General features: G+C 35.8%; 5 protein-coding genes across 8 annotated transcripts in view; 1 reads left to right on the top strand and 4 right to left on the bottom strand.

The window, feature by feature from the left end:
- Positions 1–34: 34 nt before the first annotated feature.
- On the bottom strand, positions 35–1,567 carry LOC107839437 (protein IQ-DOMAIN 19). Its single transcript, XM_016682919.2, has 3 exons — positions 1,199–1,567; positions 734–970; positions 35–658 (listed from the first exon to the last, which is right to left on the bottom strand). The coding sequence occupies exons 1-3, from the start codon at positions 1,565–1,567 to the stop codon at positions 35–37; spliced, it is 1,230 nt and encodes a 409-aa protein (XP_016538405.2).
- Positions 1,568–4,061: 2,494 nt separating this feature from the next.
- On the top strand, positions 4,062–6,492 carry LOC107839433. Of its 2 annotated transcripts, none has more exons than XM_016682912.2 (6): positions 4,062–4,446; positions 5,030–5,194; positions 5,636–5,710; positions 5,800–5,925; positions 6,013–6,138; positions 6,275–6,492. In XM_016682912.2, the coding sequence occupies exons 1-6, from the start codon at positions 4,341–4,343 to the stop codon at positions 6,349–6,351; spliced, it is 675 nt and encodes a 224-aa protein (XP_016538398.2). In that variant the 5' UTR covers positions 4,062–4,340; the 3' UTR covers positions 6,352–6,492. The 2 variants fall into 2 exon arrangements, with proteins under 2 accessions (XP_016538398.2, XP_016538399.2); XM_016682913.2 differs by having other exon boundaries at positions 4,259–4,446; positions 6,013–6,120.
- A 1,908-nt stretch (positions 6,493–8,400) lies between these two features.
- LOC107839432 (probable ribose-5-phosphate isomerase 3, chloroplastic) lies at positions 8,401–10,102 on the bottom strand. Its single transcript, XM_016682910.2, has one exon. The coding sequence runs from the start codon at positions 9,463–9,465 to the stop codon at positions 8,599–8,601; it is 867 nt and encodes a 288-aa protein (XP_016538396.2). The 5' UTR covers positions 9,466–10,102; the 3' UTR covers positions 8,401–8,598.
- Positions 10,103–10,620: 518 nt separating this feature from the next.
- LOC107839431 (PITH domain-containing protein At3g04780) lies at positions 10,621–15,776 on the bottom strand. The gene is made up of 8 exons (XM_016682909.2): positions 15,621–15,776; positions 15,432–15,518; positions 13,737–13,860; positions 12,672–12,720; positions 12,501–12,558; positions 12,333–12,379; positions 12,175–12,252; positions 10,621–10,848 (listed from the first exon to the last, which is right to left on the bottom strand). Exons 1-8 carry the CDS (start codon positions 15,657–15,659, stop codon positions 10,800–10,802), a joined length of 531 nt encoding a protein of 176 aa, XP_016538395.1. The 5' UTR covers positions 15,660–15,776; the 3' UTR covers positions 10,621–10,799.
- Positions 15,777–16,922: 1,146 nt separating this feature from the next.
- LOC107839429 (peptide-N(4)-(N-acetyl-beta-glucosaminyl)asparagine amidase) overlaps positions 16,923–23,786 on the bottom strand; it is a 20,464-nt gene continuing 13,600 nt past the window's right edge. Inside the window, exons 11-16 of one of the 3 annotated variants that reach the window (XM_016682906.2) lie at positions 21,734–21,821; positions 20,883–21,644; positions 20,688–20,748; positions 18,028–18,241; positions 17,365–17,499; positions 16,923–17,288 (exon numbers count right to left, since the gene is read on the bottom strand). In XM_016682906.2, the coding sequence (XP_016538392.2) occupies positions 17,204–17,288; positions 17,365–17,499; positions 18,028–18,241; positions 20,688–20,748; positions 20,883–21,644; positions 21,734–21,821 (1,345 nt within the window). In that variant the 3' untranslated portion in view covers positions 16,923–17,203. Of the gene's footprint in view, positions 17,289–17,364; positions 17,500–18,027; positions 18,242–20,687; positions 20,749–20,882; positions 21,645–21,733; positions 21,822–23,786 lie in introns of those variants that run through there. The other 2 variants (XM_016682907.2, XM_016682908.2) reach the window with 2 other exon arrangements.

Here is a 23,786-nt window from a genome sequence, read left to right as displayed (position 1 = left end):
TTTACCTTTTAGATGATGAGAGATCTTCCATAGGTCAAATGGTAGACACTAAGCTGGCGGAATCAATCTTGACATGGTTGATGGACTTTGCTTGTTTGTAGAGCTCGAGTAACCAGGCTTCATGGCTTTCTGGGACATTGTGTCTCCTGCTGTGGGTAGGTGTTTCTTCCCCGCTAGCGTTGGGTATGCCCATTATCCCATCTGTTGATGGTGTGCGCTTGCTTTTTCTTTTAATGGTCCAGTTGGGTCTTTGTCTCGGTTCACTTTGTGATCTAGCTTTTGCTCTTGAGGATTCTGTATTGGACATATATGTTAGTGCTAAAGTTGCACTAGACAATATGTTCTTCGGGTTCTCTAAGCATGCACTGGAAAATGGGGTTTTTGAAGATATGGTTGTTAACATATTGGAGCAATGTTCCAAACCTTTTTCTGGCATCTTGAAGGAGAAATCGTCTATATGCCTTTCATAACTTATTGTGCTCATGTCACTCAGTGTAGTGGGACTTGGACATGTCTGGACTGCTTGATGACTCCTTGGCACTGAAAGGCGATGAGGCTCAGAGGTGCTCAATCCATTTTCCATTCTCGAAGATATGTTTTTCGTGCTATTTTTCTTCTGAACTCTCCCCTTTTCTTGAATGCTAACATCCATCTTTTCCTGCCATTTAAAGCCTTATCATTTCCATTATATCGGTACGCTCAAAGCTCTGCATGAGGAAAAGAGGGGACTTACAATGCTGCAGACTCTGGTAAGCTGATTGTTCTCGGATGATACTTTCTGACTCTTTCTTGAGTTTGGGGTATGTGCTTCTTCGGCCATCTGAACTCTTTGAACACGAGCCCTTAGTTGAATGATCATAAGAGAGTGAACCCGTCTGACCATTGCTGATGTCTGCTTCCTCACTAGGTGACCCCTTACCAGTGCCTGTAATCTAACTAGGCTTCTTAGGGCTCGCAATGCTTTCCTAGCCTGCATAAACATAAGTCATGCTTTCAAGCCAACTTTCACCTTTTAGCATTTAACATTATTTATTTTTTCCTATATATTTAGCCATGTATGTTCATTGACCTTAAGGTGAGAACCAGGTCCTCTCCATGATAGGTAACTTGGTGCAAATTATGAGGATCAAATGAAACCAATCATACTTGACCTAGGTTTGAAAATAAACAAGAACAGCCTCAAAGTTTGGATGGTTACCAAGTAAGAACGGAAAACAGCTTGGATTTTGGTGGCAGCTGCATCCCTTACTCGTCTGGTAATGAATGTCTTTGGTTCTATTTCTCCTTTTGCTGTTAGGTTTGCTTTGTGGTGTTTCTCCAGAATGTCAAACTCCGGCATTGAACCTTGTGTTTTTAGTTTGTGATTGAAAGTTAAGTCGAAAGACCTATTACTCTTGTGGCTGTTTCTCTCCATGCTTGATGATTTCTTGAAGCTCCATCTCCTTTTCGCCTTTGGAGTTGTTGGGGTTCCCATACTTTCGAATGATTTGTCTTCTCTCTTATCCCTTTCCTCCTTTTTCCCCATCATCATTAGGAAGTTTCTGATCCATTTGCTTGCCTTCCCCATTTCTTGTATAGCTTTCAATCTCTTTCACTCAATCAATAGTGTATAACAAGCATTTTCGTTGAATTATTTGGGTGAATGTTGAGAGAGATTTGTTTCATTTCAATGTGGTTTAGTACATCCACTGTTATATTGAGGTCAAGGCCTGCATTGTTTGTTGGCTTTGTTATTTCATTGACCTTTTTTTTAGTGTTTTAAAAGTGAATATTCAAATGTTTTGGTGGTGCAACTCTTTATTAGTCAGTTTCATAGTATTTGGGTTGGCTAAGGCCTGCAAATGAGTCCTCTTATCTTGCCATTTGCAAGTTGTAACAAAGGTGAGACTTGTTTTAATGTATTGGAGGTTTCACAATTAGAGAATCCTTTTTGTTTTTTTAGTCATAGTTACATGCAAAGTTGCAAACCTCAATACTACATTTATGTGACATTGGCATGTAATAGTGATTCGAAAAAGTTGACCTAAATTTGTCTTTGAGAGCTTTGCCTTCTTTTTTTTTCCACCCGGTGTCCGAAACCCTGATTGGGTCTGACTAAATCCAGATTTGTGCTGAAAAGTCGCACATTTGGGGTAAAACTCTTCTTAATAAAGGCGACTTCGTATTCAAGACCACTCGAACTCGAGACTTCTAGTTAAGAATGAAGAAATACTTGCCTCCCAGTTTGGGAGATTTGTCACCATTACACCATGGTCAATATTGTTAATTGGAAAGCTGACAAATAAGAAGACATGAAAAAAAAGAACAAAAACCTACGTCAGTATATTTACAATAGGTTTCATTTAATTTTTTAGAAATAAAAGAAAAAGGTGAAGTTTTCAACCAAAGCACTTTTTGTTTTGTGACTTTTATGAATAAAATGGTGTAAAATGTTTACACAGTCGAGTTATTTTTTTGGTAATTATAGCTAGAAAATTTTATAAACGTTAATTGGTAATTACAACTCATCACAATGTTACAGTTTCTTTACACGATCTCTATATATAACTTAAATTCTTGTTTTGTTCAATAGTTTTATGTGTATGTACAACCTAATTATGGTTATGAATTAACCATAATTAGCTACATTAAGATCCAATAACTAAAATTTCAACTACTTTAATTTACCTGTGAGTCTGACTTGCATCAACATATATATATATATATGTACACCTCTCCCTTTGAAAAAATTTTCTACCTAAACCTTTGATGTGGATGTTTATCAGTTAATTGTCTTTTTTGGTTTGTTATTATTGTTTGATTGAACACATTATCGTCGTGTCCATTCTTATAATTTACACTTTCTTTTTATTTTGACTTGTGTGATCTGATCTACATCACCTATCTCTAATTTTGACTTGTTTGATTGGATATTTTGTTTTTTGAAGTGTTAATTATCATGTGTTTGTTTCTTTATACTTATTTCAATTTTTTAAAGTGAAATTCTAATTGCTCCATGATTTAAAGGCTCCTTATGACAAATAGCATCACGTTACTCCTTTGATAAAAGAATTAATTTTTTAAGTGAAAAGTATTTAAGAAGTACTGGAGAGAAGATTTCCATTTAAGAAAATAAGGATAATTTTAGAGTATTCGGAGTACAAGTTTAATGATATAAAGCATGAAGTGAAGGTGAAAGTGTAAATCGACGCATAAGTTATACCAGAAAGTGGAAGTTTCAAGTATCTTGGGTCTATAATCTAAGAAAATATAAAGATTGATGCTGATGTCATACATCATATTGAAGCGGGGGTAAATTGTGTGATAAGAATGTGTCATCTGGCCTTTCTCTCTTGTGTGCTTTGTTCACCTTGTCGTTCTGATACCGTTTATTTTTTCCAGTTATGCTTTAATTTCACTTCTTTTGAGTCGAGTATATATCAAAAACAATTATAATTGTTGTTAATTTTGGAAATTAAAATGACCCCCCTCTACATGGATAGCCTAATAATATAATGAAGTACAAACTACACCGACTTAATAAAGATATACGGATATTTCTGTTTTTGAGTTTCAACTGCTTTTGGTGACAATTAAAAATCTAACTACTTAATAGAGTTGAGAAAAATTAAACCCAACCATTTGACAACCTTCTACTTCATCTTGTACTTAGCTAGCAACCCCTTGAAAGTGAACTTCTTGGTAGGAGCATTTTACTTTCATTACCATGTTTATCCGATGCAAATTTAAATTAGTCGAATCATTTAAATTTAGAGCAACACTGTAATGGTTAGTTAGAGGTGCTATGTTATGTTTCAACCAAGCTCAATATTTTTGACACGAAATGTAATAAGTGAAAAGAAACAAAATTCCAACATATAAAAGTACTTTGAAGAAGTTTCCATTAAAAGAAAAAAAATAAAATAACTTCTATTAGGTTCTAACTTCTACGTTGCTTAATTCTGACCTCCCCACAAATCACCATTAAAATTTTCTAAAATACTACTGTTAGGTTCTACGTTTACATATTAGGTTGTACAAACCAAAAGAGAAAACTTTGCCCCCAAAAAGAAAAATGCTTATTGTTTATTGTATGAGAAAATTGATTAACCAATCCACCAAGGAATGGAAATTTCAAACAACTATATTATTATTAGACTTGGGATAACCCTAATAAGACTTGCCACATAGTAATATTTGAAATTTTGATACAAGTAGAAGCTTCTGTCAAGAAAATTTCAACATAAACTTCCTCTATAAATTTACATCTCATTGGACACAAAGTATACATTCTCTGCTTCATATTCTCCTCTCTCCTCACAAAAAAAAAAAACAATTTTTTTTTGGCTTAATCAGAGAAGATGGCTTTCTCCAAATATAGTGTTTATTTATCTCTTCTTTTGGTTTTACTGCCAATGTTAGCTGCAGAAGAGGATAATATTCCTCCTGTTTTTGCTCCCTACTTTGGTATACATATCTCTTCTTCCAGCTTCCTTATCGAATATCTTTTCACTTTTTTTTTTTGTTAATTCATTTTTGTACTGTTAAGTAGTACAATTTAACTTATTATATCGAGTTATTACTCTATATTCTGATGAAGAGTTACCTATTGTATATCACTTTTAACACTTGTATACTATCAGTGCACAAAAACTTGGCTCTTACAAAATTATAGTTAATTATCTCTGATTATGGTAGAGTCACAAAATTGGTACAATCGGTAGATAGATAGAGTTACTTGGTGCATGTGGGGTGGAAGGTAATAGGTCCAATAGAAGCAGGATTGTTCAAGAATCGAGATCGATCTTCCCAGTCGAGGTGCATGCAAGCGAGCCGACACCACGGTTCTAAGAAGGAAAAAAAGAAAAAAAAAACATGAAATGGAGGACCCCTCAATCCCAAATTTCTTAGATCAACTTAAATTTTTGAAAAATCTCCAAACGTACATCTTGAAAGTTAAATCATTTTTAAAACTAATTTCTTTATGAGTGCTGAATGTAATTGTCAACTTCCAAATTAATTGGGTGTTGTTGTATGTGTGTATATATAGACAATATATGCAAAGATGTTGAGTGTGGGAAAGGAAGTTGTGAGAAAGCACCAGGAAAGCCATTCAGCTTCATTTGTAAATGTGAAGGAGGTTGGAAGCGTACTCACCATGATGATGACGATGATGAAGATGATCTTGAATTCCTCCCTTGCATTGTCCCCAAGTGTTAGTAATTTTCCTTCATTTACTTCCTTTTAAAATTTTATTGATAGTAATATCCGCCTAAACTTAAAGTTCAGTTACTTTAACGTGACAAGTAGTAAAATTTGATGAATTTTTTTTTAACTATTATTGTGAGTATACTGGGGTGGTTTGGCGTGAGGTATAAGGGATAAGTAGTCCCGGGATAAAATGAAGGATTATTTTATCCCATGTTTGGTTGGAGGTATTAGTCAATACCGGGATAACTTATCCTACCGTTTACTCCATAGTGATGAGATAAGTTATCTCAAATGCATGGTGGATAAGTTATCCCGGATAATTCCAGATTAATTATCCTAAGATAACTATTTCCTAACCAAACGACCCGTTTAAACAGTAAAAATCCTGTCTAAAAGTTTGGTACATATCAATTTTTGACTAAAGAGTTGGTGTATGTTATTGCAGGTTCTGTTGATTATTCTTGCTTGCCAGCACCTCCACCAGCTCCACCAATTCCACACAACATGTCTTTCTTTGATCGTATTATAAAATCTTCCCTTTTAATATACCATTTTCATATATGTTGTATCTAAATTCTTATTGAACCCCATGATCTTTTTGGGTTTAAGCTTGCTATTGGATTTACTGTGGAGAAGGGACATGCAACAAGAATACAACGCATGGACAAACATGCCAGTGCAAATATGGTTATTCCAATCTCCTGGGCATTGATTCTTTCCCTTGCTTCAATGATTGTAAGTAGATACAACAATTTCTCAGGAGTAAATCTTAAATGTATGTTTTAGTTTCATCTCAAGTAATATCCATTATTTGACTTTAAGGTGCCATTGGAGCTGATTGCCAAAGGAAGGGAATTCGTCTTTCAAATTCCACTGCATCTTCTCCATCTTCATCAACACCACCTTCAATCTTTAATACGAATAGTGGAGGTAATGACAATAATGAAGGTAAGAATTGCCGCCTTTTTTTTGGTCGATCTTAATGCAATATTGAGGTCAAGTTGAGGCAAATAAAATCACATTAGTACTTATGCTAACCAGAGTATAAGATCATCTCACCATTCTAATTCTTCCATACTGGCAGCTACATCATTTATGCTCAAGAATTCCCACTGGATGCCTATCTTTCTGGCCTCTGCAGCTATGGCCTTGCTCAACTAGGAAGATTGGACGACATTTTATCGTCACTAGCAGGCTTACTGCTTGATGCTTCATCTATACTAGCGCATTGTATTTCATTCATTTGCTATGTTCATATGTACTATATATATAATAAACATGTGATGGTGTGTCATTTCTGTACAGAGTTAGTTTGATATTATTTCAGTTGTAGTATTCTACCTTTCTTCATATAGCAATGACATACCTTGTGTAGATGACTTGCTTTGTATGAGTTAGGCATGATGGATAATACTTGTTCTTCCCATTTCCATCACTCTAATGCATTTGGGTATCAGTAGAAGTAGATCATATTCCTAACTAATTTGCACACACAGAGCCCCCCCTCTGAGAATAAAAGAAAGGACTCCTTTCCCCATGTTCATCAGGTAACTAGTCAACTACTCACCGTCGGGACAGTGGCAGGATTTGTCAGCCTTGTAATCCTCAACATAGTACATAACAATGAAAAATGCTAGAGATATAAAATGTCTCACATAGGCTGTATAAAGGTTTCGTTGGAGTTTATTAAGAGTCATGGACCATTGCATTCATAACATTGAAGTTCTCCCATTGGATGTTCAAATTCTTTCACATGAAACCAGTCTGATTCAGCTAACTCGTTCTTTTACCTGTAAACATGTCTCAAGCCAAGTTATCTCCCTGCTTGTAGCATAATGTACCTTGTTTTCTACCCATTTTTTCACTCTAGGTTTCTCTGTATGCTCAGCTCAATCCATTGAGTAGCTCTTGGCTAGTTCTTTTTATTCAGCCCTATCGAGTCATAAATTATTCCACATACATTCTTTAACCAACTGAGACCTCTCTCTCTACTCCAAGCCTATTTTCAGCTTATTGAATCATTTCAGACATCTCAAAATAAAGCCTGTACAAAAATTAAGGGGGGAAAAGTAATCTCCCATCCACGTGTTGTTATGTTCGGGAAGTTATCAGAGATGTAGAATGTCTCACATTGATTATATGTATATATGGGTTTTCAAAGGATTTACAATGATCTTGTGCTACCCAACTGGTATAATCGACCATGCTCTTAACTTAAGGTTAGGAGTGGATGCTCAAATTATTTCACTGGAATAATTGGTGGTTTCCATTAGAGAGCATGACAACAAACTTCCTTTTTTCTGCCTCAAAAGTTAAATCAGATTAATTTTAAATTCAGTCCTCAATCCAAGTGAAACTAATGTCACTCTATCCAAGTTTAATACATTGATTTGTACTAGTGACTAATCAGATTATCCCATTACAACTTATTCCCCCATTCACCTCTACGAAGAAAGCATCAAGAAAGATAGGTTTGGTATTGAAAGAAGGAGGGAAGGGCATGAAACATCAGAGAGCACAATGGCTTTGTGCAGGACGTTACTCCTAAACATAGTTAGGAAGCCAAAATCCAAACTTCAGCATCATTTTAACTTGTACAGTGGAGCACCTAAAGAGCATAAGGTCCACAAAGATAAGCCACAAACCAAGCAATCCACTAAATCACAAAGAGGAGCGTACATTATAGCTGCTCTATTGCTGAACTTGTAAAGCAGTAGTCTGTTTGGCGTTATCTAAATAACCTTACCCAACTACAGACTACAACAGAGAACCTAGTAGGATACTTAAATCTTTCTTTGGATATAAAATTACTTCCCCTGTTCCCCAAGCATACGCCAACAGCTACTCTTATCTCACAGTCCAGTGAAACAAAACACAATGTAGCTTCAGAATATATGGCATGCAAAGCACAATGGTTTCACCTCTAAACTCTTCAGCTGGAAAATTCAAAGCACTAGACATCACATCTGCAATAATGCAGTTCCAAGCTTTCAACTAGCCAACAAGTCCAGCTCTGGTAAGCATTCAGTATTTTAAAGAGTTCTCTAGAAAAAAGAAGCATAAAATGATTAAAAAAAATGGGAACTTTCCTAGCATCACATTGTTGCTGATACCGACTACATTCATCTCTATACACGATTAGTTAAATTCAAAAAGCAAATTGAATTTTCAAAGTGATCAAATAGCCAAATGGTCAGCAACAAAGAGAAATCAACAAAAAACGTTTCTTTTTCCATTCTAATATACAAATTACATTCAGATGGGAGTATTATTGCTTAACATCTCCAAAAAAAATGCCGAAAAACTTATTAGTGTTACAACAACCAATCCCTATTCCCTCGAAGCGATAATGAAGTCTAAAAATTCCACTAAAAAACAGAAGTTGAAGTTCTTCAGACCTCACCATTTTTACTTGCTCTTGATACTGACTCCTTCCTTGCCAGCAATGATAACAGCAGTAGTCATATCCAAGAACAATCCATGCTCCACCACCCCTTCGAACGCTGCAATCTCCTTGCCAGCAGCAGCAGAATCCTTAATAGGAGTCTTGAAATACAAATCCACAATATAATTCGAGTTATCGGTCACATAAGGCTTCCCATTACCATCCAATCTCAGCTTTGCATCCACCCCCTCTTCCTTAAACAACTCCTGTAACCTAACCAAATTATACTTCCAACAAAACTGCACCACCTCAACCGGCATAGCCAACCCGGATCCCCCTAAACCCGAAACGAGCTTCGAATCATCAACGACGACAACAAACTTATCCGAAGCCGCCTCCACCATCTTCTCCCTCAACAAAGCCCCACCTCGACCCTTGACAAGATCAAGATTGGGGTCGACTTCATCCGCTCCATCAATAGCTAAATCAATATGTGGGTGGTCATCAAGAGTCGATAACGGGATGTTCAATGACAAAGCTTGTTCCTCAGTACGCTTTGAAGTGGGAACACCTACTATGTCCGTCAGCTGCCCAGAAGAAAGCAGCTCCCCTAATTTGGCTACGACGAATGCTGCTGTTGAACCGGTGCCTAGACCCAGAACCATTCCGGATTTGACGTAGTCAACGGCTTTATCAGCTGCAAGTTTCTTGAGTTCATCTTGGGTTAAAGCTGAAGGAACGGAGGCTTTGATTGAAGGAGTTTTTGAGCGAATGCGGAGAGTGGGGTTGCGGAGGAAGGTGGAAGGAAGGCGAGTGCCAATGAGGGAACTGTGGCGGAGAGTAGTAGAAGAAGAAGAAGAAGAATGGGAGATTAGGGATAAGGAAGCCATGGGAACTCACCTATGTGATACTTTCTTGATTTTGGTTTTGTTTTTGTTTGGTGAATGGAAGGTTGGTGTTTTGGCCCTCTTTTTTTTTTTTTTTTTTTGTTTGGTCTGCAAAATTGAAATAAAATAAAGACAAAAGTATGGGAGTGGGTGGGTGAACAATGGTTGGTGATTATGAGGATGAAAATTGAAAGGATATCCTATAGTTGGATGAGGAGCACATTTGGGCCTTTTTTTTTTTTTGGTACATTATTAAAGAAAAATAACATATGACATACACGTTAATTAATCATTTTTATACAAATTTTCACTAGTATAAAATAATTACAAATATGTCAATTAATTATGTCTTTGATGGATGTATCAATAGCTAATTATGTATTTCGACAGATTTTAAATCGAAAAAAATATATCGACAGTTAATTATACAAAGGAAAAATATATTTTCGTTGAATGTTTAGAGATGGAAGGATAAATCTAGCCCTAGAAAGATCATATTAAGCTCCAATTAGAAGCGATGGAAGGGGAAATTATACCTAAACATATAAAATTGACTTTTCCTAATTGTTGCGCAGTTTCACAATGTTTAGAGAAAGCATACCTTGTCACATCTCTATAACTTTGGGTTCTCCTGACCTCAGGCTCAAAGTGTCTGATTGACTATGATGTCCCCTATATTTTGCTTAACATTTATTTTCAAAAGCCAAATTTACCTCGGAGAAACCTAACCTTCAGGGAGATTCAAAAGTTGTGCAAAACAAATGATAAAAAACAAACAATGAAATGTAAAATGACCTCATGGAGTACAAACGATCTCAACCATGAAATGCAAATAAAGTGCTGCCGTATTTCTAATTACTGACTTCCTCCATTCCTTTTCATTTGCTCCATCTCAATTATGAAATGCAAATAAACTGCTGCCCTATTTCTAATTACTTAAAAGACTAAAAAGCAATATTCTTTGTATGTTCAAGCATTTAAGTTTAATTTTTTGATTAATAGTCAAAGGATCTACCATCTCGTCTAATTAATAAGAGAAGCATTACAAGGCAACAGTTCATATTTAACACTCGAGATGTACAAAAAGGTATATATGGAAAACGCAAAAGAGAGTATTAACCATCGCAATCCAAAACCTCGAAAGTATAGCTCTAACAATTGAACAAATGCAGTAACATGTTGCATTGGACAAAGCACCGAAAGCTCATGCCGGTATTCGGTATATCCAGTGTATCGAGTTTCCAATTACTTCTGTTTGAAAACTACATAATTTATAAGAAACAAAACAAAAAAAAATCATAATGATACTTGAATGATTATAAAGATCTTTTGCAGGATCAATGGTCCTCAATCTTCTTCAAGCCTTTCATATCCGTTGTTTCCACCCTGCAGGAGAAAGAAATATCATTAAACACGTTCAAACTCATAATAGCCAACACCCACACTCTTGAAAGCCTAGCAAAGAGCCATGTACAAACTCATAATGCCACATCCAGGGAACCAAATTTTCTGGGTCAGTTGAGCACACAACCTACCTAAAATGGCAACAATTAAGCAAGAATTTGGAAGAGGATCCAGGGATCACTACTTTAGCCTCTACAAGTAATTTCTCTCTTCATAATGTCTATGTGTGAAGAGGAATAATTTTTGCTCGCAGTAGAATTTTGAGAATAGAGAAAAAAACGAAGAAGATACATAACTTGGGCATCTGACATTCAGTTTCAAGTGAAAAAGGTAAAAGACATCTTTTTTGGGAAGACAGTAGAATGCACACATTTTTTAGATTAAACAGTTCCTTTTTTTTTTTTTTTTGGAGAATGCTAACAAAAGACAACTTTTGTTTTAGAAATATATAAGGGGCCAAAGTTTATTGATGTATATTAATTTAGTTAACCGGAAGGGCGAACTACTATGAAAGAGCATCTAAATCACAGAAACATAAAAACTTTACGATCATTCGCATGAGTTGGGTTATCACATGTTATTTAGGGGCTACAACTACTGAAAACATAGGATCTACATGTCCTTTCTCTGCAATGTCTAGGTAGATAAAGGAGCTCTGACAACCTTACAATTTTCTAAGATAGAGGTAGGATTAACTTTTAGCAGGTATATTTGAGTGAGTATTAAATTTCAGCTTCTCCAAATGCGTCCTTTAAGCTAATACATAAACTTGTAAAGGAAACTATTTCAGAAACATGTTCACGCACTTCCACTTATAAAGGAATTTCTTCACTTTGATCTTCGTAACATTTCACCAAACAATGTTGCTCAGCCGTGATTAAAAAGTAATGAAAGAAACTCTGTTTAGACAGCTTTTGCGGCACTCATCGCCTGCTGGATGGCATGTGGACCCCGAACTTTAACATCAACTTAAGGAGAGCATGTTCACATGGTGTTGGCTCTTGAAGTATCAAGAGCCAATGGAAGCACAGTTGATTATCTTAATGAGGGAAAACAAAAGGATGCTGAGTGAGCAGTCAGGCCATTTGAACATCACACGGTCTCATGCAAACTAAGTTTGAACTGTTCTTTTTTTACGTTAAGTCTAATTTTTAAAGAGTTCCAGACATACACATGAAACACTAAACAAAAGGAAGTGAAGAAGTACATTGACAAGAAATAACGAAATTGCTAACAATAAAAATTAAAAAAGAAGCAAAAGATAGGTTTCATGCAAAGGAATGAGGTCATAAAAATTAAGGAACTTACGTTGTTCCATACAAGACTATTTTTTCAACTTTTGTAGTTTCCCCATCAAGTTGATTGTCCTCGATAAAAATGGTCACACTGATCCAACAACAATAAAAAAATTAGTCCATCTTACAAATAACTCTGGAAAAAGTTGAAGCCCATGGCCAGTAGCATACCTGCGAACATTTTGAAACTTGACATACTTCAGGATAACTGGTTTTCCCTGCAAAAGATCAACAAGAATCTATAATGAACCATCCAGGGTAACTTAAGAATCTATAAAAAAAATCACTTAGTTAAACACATAGCCAAGAAGCATAATTCCTGTATCAGGATTGGCTAACCTTGAGATTATCTTCAGATAAAACGACTGTGTCACTTGGAGGGTAATCATTAACATTACTGCAGAGAAGTCCACACTAATTAGCAAATACACATAGCAGACGCGAAAATTTATCCCAACATAATGATCAGTCTAGAAAATGTCAAAAAGAATAACGGAACTTCAAAGTTACCTAAATCCCATGTGCTCCTTGTTAGAAAACAGTTTCACAGTTTTAGGACCTTCAAGGAGAGAAATTTGTGTTACGGAACCATGCTATATATAGGTCCAAAAGAAGCACTTGACAAGATGCACCAAGCAAGCAATATAATGTTACCTTATCACAAAAAAAAAATGGAAAAACAAAACACCAAAGATGCATCTTTAGGGGAAATATAGCAGGTGCGATAACAACTGGAAGACATCAAGCCAAAGAAGCATACCAGGAAAGATTCAAAAAAAGCACGGTAAAAGAACACTCGAAATAGAATATATAATTCCCAGCGCACTAAATTGTACACATGTTTGATACACACAGCTTCCACCTGATGCCTATACAAATATCTAAAGGAGAGCAAAGCAGTTGGTGCAACTCCTCTGGTGAAGCCTGTCACAGTTTTCTTCATCAATAGCTCCTCTCTGACTACCCCAGTAACAAGAGGATAACATGATTTAAAAAGTTCATTCGTGCCAACATGGTAGTCACCTCTGTTATCCCCATTTTCCCCCTTGAGTCCTCATGCTTTATGCATAATTTTGACCAAGTTTCAACATAATTTTACTTATGCACACAGAGTCATGTGCCCGTTAACTTAGTTGACACAAAATATGCTCTTGCATCAATTTATCTACTCATCCGTAATATAAACAGAGGCCAGTGTAAGAACTCATCTATCTTAAACAGCAGGAGTACCAAGGTAACTACCATAAGTAATGTCTCATGAGAGTAATATTCATCCACCAAAGAGAACTACATTTACCAATCAAAAAGAAGATGAAAAAACATTGCAGCTAAATCAGCAAACTGAACTACTTGAAGGATTATGCAGTGACTTCTCTTTATCACAACAAAGAACAAAGATGTCAAAACAAAACACTTAGCTATGCTTCAAGAATTTTTTGAAAAATCTTAGTTAAGCGCCAACAGTTCTCAGAAGCCAACACCAAAACAGAAATTGCATGAGATAAGACTAAGGATCTTGTGTGTCCAGAAAAAGACTACTGGGGGTAGAAAGAGACACCACAAATCTATTATTACCTTCCTCCTCAGGTCCTTTGATAACAATTGAATGCAATTTGATGACTTGATTAAAAGGTATGTAAATCAATAGCTGCTCATCTGCATCACTCACTAGGTTCAAGCCCTCATCTTCTCTGTAACCCTGATTTAAATTCAAATGAAGCCAACACCATTACTGAAACTGCAAGCAGAAGTAGACGACTATAAAGCAAGTGACATTGAAGCTTAAAACTGGGGGAAAAAAAGATCCCCAAAAGTTGCATGGTCATGGATAAAAGGGTATAACAGGTTTCGTTACGGCATTGGCACAAAGAAGTTGGCCATCAATTAAGAGCGAAAGAAGTCAGATTTCACTTTCCTTTGGTCTTACGATACATCATATCACCTCATCCTAATAATTAAAACCACTTTTTCTCCTATCACAATGCTATTCCCAATTCAGCAGGAACCAAGGACCAAGATTACTAAAGAAGGGCCTTAATAAAATATGTTGAAAAGATTAATGCTCAGCTCTCTGATCAATAAGCACATATAGCTCCAAATTTTAATTAACCTTATGCCAGTAATAAATAAGAATTAACCACGGCAAGACCTTCCATTTTTCTTTCATCTCACATCATCATTAAAGATGCAAAAGCCTATCGTCGTGATATACATGAGTACACTGAATCTAACTTCTAATTTTAATCTTTTGTCAGGTATTAATGTAACAGAGAAGAACATTTCAAAAGGATACTCTAGGGTTGGATACATATCACAACTTAAGGGAGGGAAAATAAGAGATTAGGGGCTAAGATATGCTAATTAAGACCTTTAGGAATTGATTGATGAGGCATTATAGACTGAAGATTAATGATACAAACAAGAATGCAGGATTGTCAACATAAACAATGGGAATAGAAGAAAAAGGTGAAAGTGATAAGTTCCTAGGCCATAGATTGCAATACAAAGATTTTCTGCACACTTCCAAGTTAAGGAGCATAACATCTTCACAATGAGCAGCAATTCTCAGTAATTTGCTAATAAAAAGTAAAGTAGTCTTGTCGGCCATGTGGTTTTGGTTGCCAAAAATTGCACTCCCGTGATTTAAAATCTATTCGTAAATCGTACTTTCAACAAATTAATTGCCCCTCCTTCCCCACTCCTGGAACAAATACTGTCTCTTCCACCCACTTAGCACTTATTTTAAAACTCCTAATCACCCATTTCTAAGGTGTTCCCTAAATTTTTAAAAACCCTCCACCCTCAAACCCCTTAGGTGTTCCTAAATGCACGCTGATAATGTATCCTCCCTACACCCACCTGTCAGCTCCAAATTTAAATGTATTTGTGCCTTCCCTACTAGTAGTCTGACCCATGTTACCACGTAATCCGGGAAGTCAATTAGATCCACGAATTCTCCTATTGAAAGCTCAAAAAACGTAAGACATCTTGCTACAACACTTGGACCAGGTATCTTTAAGCTTCAGAAGAAGCTGGCAAACAAGTTTACAGTAAACCTCGCAGTTAAAGATTTTGGTTTCAACAACTAATAGAATCATCACTTGCCTTGTAATTAACAACATAGAACTCGAGTAGGTAACCACAATTAACTGAACAAGTATATTAACTTAAAATCTTTCCCTAAGTTCAAAATTCCAAAGTGAAATTCCTCAATTGAAACAACAACCCTAATTTTGACAAAATACAAAATCTTTTATTTTTGTTATTCACCTGTTTGAGGGCATTGAAGATGGTGTGGCTGCCGCTTTGATTAAGGCATTCCACACCAGACCAGTCCACGAAGTCCAACAAATCAACCTGTTCATTTCCAACAATTAACAAAATTAAAAAAAAAAAATGCAGAAAATTGAACCATAAGAAAAGGAGAATGTGAGGATGTTTAACAGAGTAAAATTATACTTGTCCTTTGGGAATAGCAGAAGCAGATTCGGCGGACATGGCGGTTGACGGAATTTGTACGCTACACTTCTTAGAGAGAGAGAGAGAGAGAAGAAATCCTGGAGAAAAAGAAAACTGTTTCTGCGCTTTTATAGGGCAAGTGAACAAATAGTCTATTTATCGGACACATTTGCGAAATTAATCAAAAAAATTAGTACTAAAGTTTAGTCACCTCTTAAACAATTTTATGCTTGGACATTGAAATTGAGAATTATGTTGTTTCATGTTATATAACAATAATAACATATTCAATAAAATATATTTTTCAACTATAAATCTATATATTTGAAGTGTGAAAAATTTATTAGAAAGATATAAATTCAAAGATGATAAAACCTAAATTTAAACCTCAAATATTAAAGGTGAGTTTAAGAGTATGTATATATTGAATAAATTATAGTAACATAACTATTTTCCATAAGCTTAAAAAATCTTATTTCGAATAAGTAGTAGTAATTAATAACACAAAGTGTGTTGCATCACAAAAATTTAATCATCAAATTGCATATAATTTCTCCTTCATTATTTACAAAAATATCTCATCTAATGGTTTTTTCATAATCTACGCATATAATATTCTTCGCAGCGTGATGAGATCCCAACTCCGTGTATCTAATTAAGCAAATCCTGCCCTCCAACTCTCACCGAGGCAAAAAATGTGAGCGCCTAACACAAAAGGTCGTTTTATTTTTCTCATTCCCATGTGAAGTATAATTTTTTGACTTTCTCATAATCTACGTCTATGATATTCTTTAGAGTGATTTTCTCATTCGCTACGATAAAAACATAATTCTTTGACTTTCTCGTGTCGCTCCTTACTTGCGATACTTTTATTCAAACTATCATTTCTAAAATGTCCAGTAGTGATTTCTAAAAAATGCTAAATCATTTTTCATCCTTTACACGATTATCCCTTTAACATGGTCTATCCATCCCTGTGATTATAGAAATTGTTTATCCTTTTTTTTTTTTTTTTTTTTTTTAATTTTTGTTATTTCTTATGAAGCTTAGCATTCTGCCTCTCTACAAATTGACCTTAACATTCACAAATCAACCCTGATCATCTCCAAACAATAATGGTCGGTATGCAGAACGAGAAAGGCATATGTATTCCATGGGATAAGCTATCCACCTTCTGTATGAGTAGCTAATCAAGCAAATCACAACATTTTAGTACAAATGGCGGGACAATAATCTCACATTTTATCCCGAGATGGTTAATCTTATCAGTAAATAGGCCAGTGAAATAAGAAAAAGTAAAACTGAAAGGAAAAAAGAAAACGATTATGTTAAAGGTTGACAACTTTACGTTGCCCCAAAAGAATGTGCATAATACTAGTGTAGTATTAATACAAACACAAATAATTTAGACCTTACTTCCCCTCTAACGGAGCTCCTTGCCATGACTATGATCCATATAGAGATAATTGATTAGAGTGCAAATACAATATAGAAATAGGCCAACTGGTGAAACTTCCAACTCACAGCTTTGAGTTAAAGCCTATGTCAGAGGAAGCGGAAGTTTGTAATATGGCCTAGGGACATTAACTGCTACCTGCATAGAGGTCAATGCTGCCAATCTGAAACCTTGAATTTGCGTTCTTGTCTCGAACTGCCAGAAACCTAAACCTGTCATTTGTAAAGGTGATCAGAAATTGGACCCTATCATTACAAAGTAAACATTTATGAGCCTCTGACAACTTACCTGAATGCATTTGCCAAATAACCGGGTGCACTGACAGTAAATGTTTTTCTTTGGAAACGTTTTTCAAACATCTGGGAAGTTCGTTCATCCAAGACATGCCAACTGGAACCTCCGTTTTCACTTCCTTCTAGCACCCTAATGTGATGAATGAATATCAGTATTCAGTCTATATGCAACGATGGTAAGGTTTTCTATTGCACGCTAACAAAACTTGACAAATTTTTTAGCTGATTCACTAAAATAGTCGACAATCTAAATGAGCCAGCACTTAAATGTCACCAAAGCTATAACAAATTTGGCAACTATTCAGACACCAGTTCTATTTTGAACTTACATATGAAAATAGGGAATTAACGAGGAGAAATGTCAGATGTGTCAACTTCGTTTGTATAAGAAAACCACATAATTGTATACAGAGGAATAGTTGAGGTGTGCAAACTAGCTTGGCCACCCCCGTTATCAAAATGAATCCTATTTTGCTCATCACTTTTCTCCAGTGCCATACTCTCATACATAGCAATACCCATTAACCAATTTTCGTAGCAAATTCTATTTGTTCTACGTTACTTTGGGCTGTTGGACTTACTTCTCATACGCCTTAAATGATCAGGTACTTTACAAAGAATGAATTGATAAAAGATACCGGTTGCACTTAGACAATACCAGCCCTCTTGAACAGATATTGCTATATCTGTCTCAAAAGCTGGAAACACGTAAGTTGCTTGCAGGATGGACAAGATTTCGTCACAACTATACTTTGCCAATATGTCATACCAGTCTTTCGGATCTCTTTCTGGAGCATCATTAGCAGACATTAACTCATACGCCACAAGTTCAACCATCTGGTTACCAGCTACTTGATATATGATCCAACAACCTATAAGGCAGAATACAGGTAATAGATAGAACAATAACCATAAAGAAAAAGGACAACTGAAATTAAAATACAGAAACATGTGTTTATCCCTTAAAAATTCAATAGGTATTTATTCATCTTTCCATTCAATATAAATTCCTTTCTTTTAATTCTTTAATTTGAAATCCCTTTAGAGGTTGTTTAGATTTGGGCACCTTCTTTATGTTCATAATTGGCGCCTGAAGAGGCATCTTCAAACTAAAGATGAGGATAGTTTGGTGATTGTAGTTGTATCACGAAATTCCAAGTGATATTTTGTTTCCTCATTTTTCTCTACCTAAATCTTTGCTGTCCTCACCCCTTGAATTGAGAGCCGAAACAATAGTGAAGACTAAATTGCTTAGCAAACAAATAAATAACCTGAAGGTAGCGGAAATGAGGATGTTGCGTTGGATGTGTGGATTTACAAGGGCTGACAGGGTTAGGAATGAGATTATTCGGGAGAAGGTGGGAGTGGTGTCGGTGGAGGATAAAATGTGGGAAGTGAGGTTGAGATGGTTTGGGCATGTGATGAGGAGGAGCACGGATGCTCCAGTTCGTACGTGTGAGAGGTTGGCCTTGGATTGTTTCAAGCGGGGTAGGGGTAGGCCGAGGAAATACTGGAGAGAAGTGATTAGACGTGACATGGAGCAGTTACAGCTCACTGAGGACATGACCCTGAATAGGAAGGTTTGGAGGAAAAATACTAGGATAGAGGGATAAGGTGAGTGGATGTATCGTAGTTAGGAGGGCTTTGATATCCTTTGTTTGGCAATGTGCAATATTTTTGTGGATGTCGTACCTATGTTAGTTTTATCATGTTTCATGCTTTTGATGTTTTTGTATATTGTCCTTTGTCTTGAGCCGGGGGTCTATCGGAAACAGCCTCTCTACTTCTTTAGAGGTAGTGGTATGGACTGCGTACATTCTACCCTCCCCAGATCCCACAAGGTGGGAATATACTGGGTTTGTTGTTGTTGTTGTATTCTAAACTGCAGATAAATCATCTTTTCATCTCAGGAATGACTATTGAAAAGAGAGTCACTGTCATCTTGATGATGCCCTAAATGCAATATTCTCCAGAGAGAAATCTTATCTTTTTGGCGCCTTCACTTGTTTATGAAAATCAATAAGCAAGTGATACCATGAAGCAATTCAGTGATAAGCTATGTTTTCCATCTTTTTCCTCTTTCATATTCACAACTTACAAACTGTAATGAGAAGCTAGTAACACATTCACACTAAAATTATTTGTGTTGAATATATTAAAAGCTGGCTGGTTTCATCCTCTTCTGGTCTTAAATATTGCCCCAGGGTTAGTGATCAAGACATGGATATGGACGACCATTTTTTCGCCAACTAGTAGAAAATATCCATCAGAATCAAGAAGATATCTCTTTAATATATTTAAAAAAATTTAGTACAGTAATGTCTAGTGCTCATCAATATGAGATATTTAATTATCTAGATATACACCATTGAGACAGCAGTGATCTCTTTGGACTTTGGGGCCAAATATTGGGCTTCCTAAAGGAAATAAAGACTTACTCCAATTAATATTTGGGACCTATCCAGAAGATGCATAAAGATGCACTATGAGCTACTTGTTATGTTGAGAAACATTTGGAGAAGAAGAAAAGCACAAACCCAAGATTTAGCAGACAATTATTCAGCAGACACCACTACATGAAAGAAGTTATATTAATTTCTCTCCACGCTCTTTAGCTCTAAACTTCAGAATAACTCCATCCATGAGTTACCTGATTTTCCATTTTACTGATTTTCTTCTCTTGTTTAAGGACCTCTTCAACCTAAAAGGAAAACAACTAACTTGTTTTCAGTAAATAAAGGTAAATTTATAAAATAGAAGCTCAGTAAAAGGCTGGTACTGCAGCAAAATACAAAAGTTCTGTAGGATATGAATCCCTCTAAGCTGTAGATATTCCAAGAACTCCAGCATTACACCACTATCAGTAGAAATTCAGCATTACACCAAATTTCAACTAATATTTCAAATTCACTTCACATGCCACTCCAAATGGCAACTTCTGGAGACATCTTATTGAATCTGTCAGATGCTCATTCAATACTGACTGTTGACAGCTAAGATAAGATACTTCACAGTTCACACACCTCAGAAGAAAATGATGCCCTTGAATTTTCAAGTCTTTGTAAGGTAAGAAGACTTGGATGATCTTTACAGATATGTCAACTTAAAAACTAGAGAAAAGACGTCCTAAATTGACGCCATCATAGAAAAAGTTACGAACTATACGATGCACGTCATAGCAATACCTATTAACTTAATGATGAACATAAGAAGAAACACATTGAGAAGAACTGGAGAAATAACCTTCTTTGGATGACAACTTGACATAGATGAGAAACAATGATGCTATGCCAGAGTTACATTTTTGCTTAAACATACCTGCTGCACCATTTGGTTCTTCCCACTTTGACATCCGTGTTCCATCAAATGCACATGTAGCCTGATGATTTCAGACAAGAGACTTGAGATTCTTCACCAATATAACTATATCAGGAACTTCTCTTCCATATGACTAGAAGTTTTTTTGAAAGGAACAGTTTTTATTACACAAAGTTAGAAACTAATGTTACTCACAATTCCAAAAGGCAGCTCCTCTCCACTAGCAAGGACTAGACCAGAACATAATCTGTTCAACTTGCACAGTGGCCAAGAGAGAGACCTGCTGTCAAGTGTAGCACATTGTCCAATATTGTAAATCACATCATCCAGGGCATGGAATACGACAGGCAGAGCAACAGAAGTTTTAACAGGATCAGAAGCTAAACATATATCAATACTCCCATTAACACCTAACTCACTCTTCAAAGAGAGAGCATCGAGTAACTGGCCAAAAGATGCCAACATCTTACTGAAAATATCACCAGAACTGCTTGAAACTGATTTCACAGAGGTTCTCCTGGTTTTGAAAGGTAAATTCTTTAGATCAACTAGAATCTTTCTGAAAATCTCGAGAATTTCAGCAGATGCTTTTTTAGAGGATGAGTACTCTATTAACTTTGAAAGAACAGGGGAAAGGGCATTGTAGATCTTTGTGACATGATCATCTATGCATCTGCGAACTGGACAAGATGAAGAGCTTAGAGAGTTCTTTTCATCAGAGACAAATTCCGATCTTGCTATGCGCCACTCCTTGTCTCCGCTCAGTCTTCCAGGTAATGAGACTGAAGTGTCATCTTTACAATATAATTCTTGCTCAATGACATCCATTTCGGTCCTGTCCCGTTCTTCCAGTGCTGAAATCACTTCAGCAGATAATGTTTTCCGCAGTTCTGTAGTTATATCAGAGAGAACTGCCGCAAGAGAAGGCTCTGAAATGATGTTTCGCCGAGAAAGAACCTTCATGATAAAAAAAATATTTATCTTACTTGTAAAGGCTCATGGACACATACAAATATCAATGAAGGGACACTCAACTAACAGTTTACCTCAGGCCACGTCCTAGTGTAACGCTTAGTGACATCATGCACGCCATTTTTTGCAATAGCGAACACATAGTTCAACCTCTTTTTCCATCTTCAGAGAAAGATCGAAACACTAGAATAAGAAGGTAGCTTGGAAAATGTTAAAATAACAAAATTAAGAAGGCAATTACAAAAAGAGTGTATGATATGATTGGCAACTTGGCAACAACAGACACATGATAGGTTCTTAGAAAGCAGAATACATCGGCAGACACCTTAACTACGCACCATTTTTCAATTAGGCACATCAAGTGAACTGTTTTCATTTTAAGCACCTAAAGTAGTCATAAACTGTGTCACTTTGGCGCCTTTTGCTGATTCGGCAAAGAGAGTGTATCACACTCGCTTTTGGGCACGTGGCAGCGTCAATTTAGCCTATTTTTCATTTAATTTTACCACCTTCTTCCCTATTTTCTAATCCTACCATCTTAACCTCCATTAATGGAATATTTCTTAGCTAAAAATCAAATTGAAAAATCCAAATTCTTCCAAAAAATTTGTCTAAAAATTCAACCTCCATTAATGGACATTTTCTTTACGTCAGTTTGACCTAACTAATTAATCAATAAATCAATTATTCAAGCGATTGAGTTGATTTAGTTGGTGCTTCTAGATTTATTTTGCAAGTTGTATGTAAATAAAAGTAAAAAAATGCTGGACATTTTGAGCTAATGGTACCCATGTTTGCTTTTGTTGATTAATTTTCAAATCGAACACATGCCTCCTTCTCCTCCATATTTTTTTTAGTCATATATCTGAAATTGGGAAAGCTATTAATTGAAGAATGGTATGGGGGCTTTTCTGTGGAAAATTCGCATGATTGAGAGCCCTATGAACGGTGTAGAGTTTTGGATTGTGAACACTGATATTCAACCTCCATTGATGGAGGTTAAGCTTGAAGAATGGTTGGGTGAGGAAGATGAAGTCAAAGTACTTTTGTAATTATTTGGTCAAAAAACACGTGTCATCAATTCATTGAATACCTTGTAATGTATTTTGGTCTTTTCTTTTTAAAAAAAATAATTGCGGATGCATATAATGATGTGGCAATTTAAAATGAGTAGGCGCAAATTAATTGGTCATTTAATCCATGTCAAAAGCAAGTGCAATTCACGAGCTAGAGCTGATGCAAAAAAGTGTCAAAATAACACACTTTGTAGCTGGTTTGGATGCTTAAAATGAACGATGTCCACTTGAGGTGCTAAAGTGAAAGATGGTGCCAAGTTGAGGGGCCTGGCGATGTATTCTGCCTTCTTAGAAACAGTGCAAATTTGTTCTCTAAAATATTTAATGAAAATGTGAGGTACATCCATAGTTCTCTAAAACATTTCATGAATATGTGAATTACTAGACAAAATAAAAAGATTCCTAGTGCTTAAATATATGCAATGCAAGATATACTGAAATTTGCAATTGTTAAATTAAGCTTCAGTTCTGTTATCACTACATTTCACACACTTTCACGATTTCAAAGCATGCTTCATTTAAATCCCTCATAGAATTAAATCCACTTAGGGTGTGTTTGGTATGAAGGAAAACGTTTTTCAAAAAATGTTTTCCAGTTTTCTTATGTTTGGTTGGCTTATATGTTTAGGAAAATATTTTCCAAACCAACTTATTTTCCTTAAATCTAAGGAAAATGACTTCCCTTCAAAAAATAAGGAAAACATTTTCCAAAACTCTCTTTCAGCCTCACTTTAAAGTTGAAATGTTCATATAATTCTCAAAATCATCTACTCGCCCCCAAACACTTCGAGAAAACGAATACCCCATACTTAGATAAACCCCATTATAGAACAAGATATATTAAAATAATTTATTAGAAGATTAAAGTAGTGAGTAGCGTATATGAAAATAGTTTTCCCATGCTCTAGACAATATATGAACTTAGCTACTCATGCTAAATGCATATACTGCCAACATGGCTTTGATACCAATAGAAGGATCTTAAAGGGTTGATGAAATATGAGAGAAGATTAAATAGAAAAACTATTAAAACAACTTACAGGATTTTATT

The sequence above is a fragment of the Capsicum annuum genome, chromosome 8 (genome assembly GCF_002878395.1).
Source record: "Capsicum annuum cultivar UCD-10X-F1 chromosome 8, UCD10Xv1.1, whole genome shotgun sequence".
Classification (NCBI taxonomy): Eukaryota; Viridiplantae; Streptophyta; class Magnoliopsida; order Solanales; family Solanaceae; genus Capsicum; species Capsicum annuum.
This window is presented reverse-complemented; position numbering and strand designations above follow the sequence as displayed.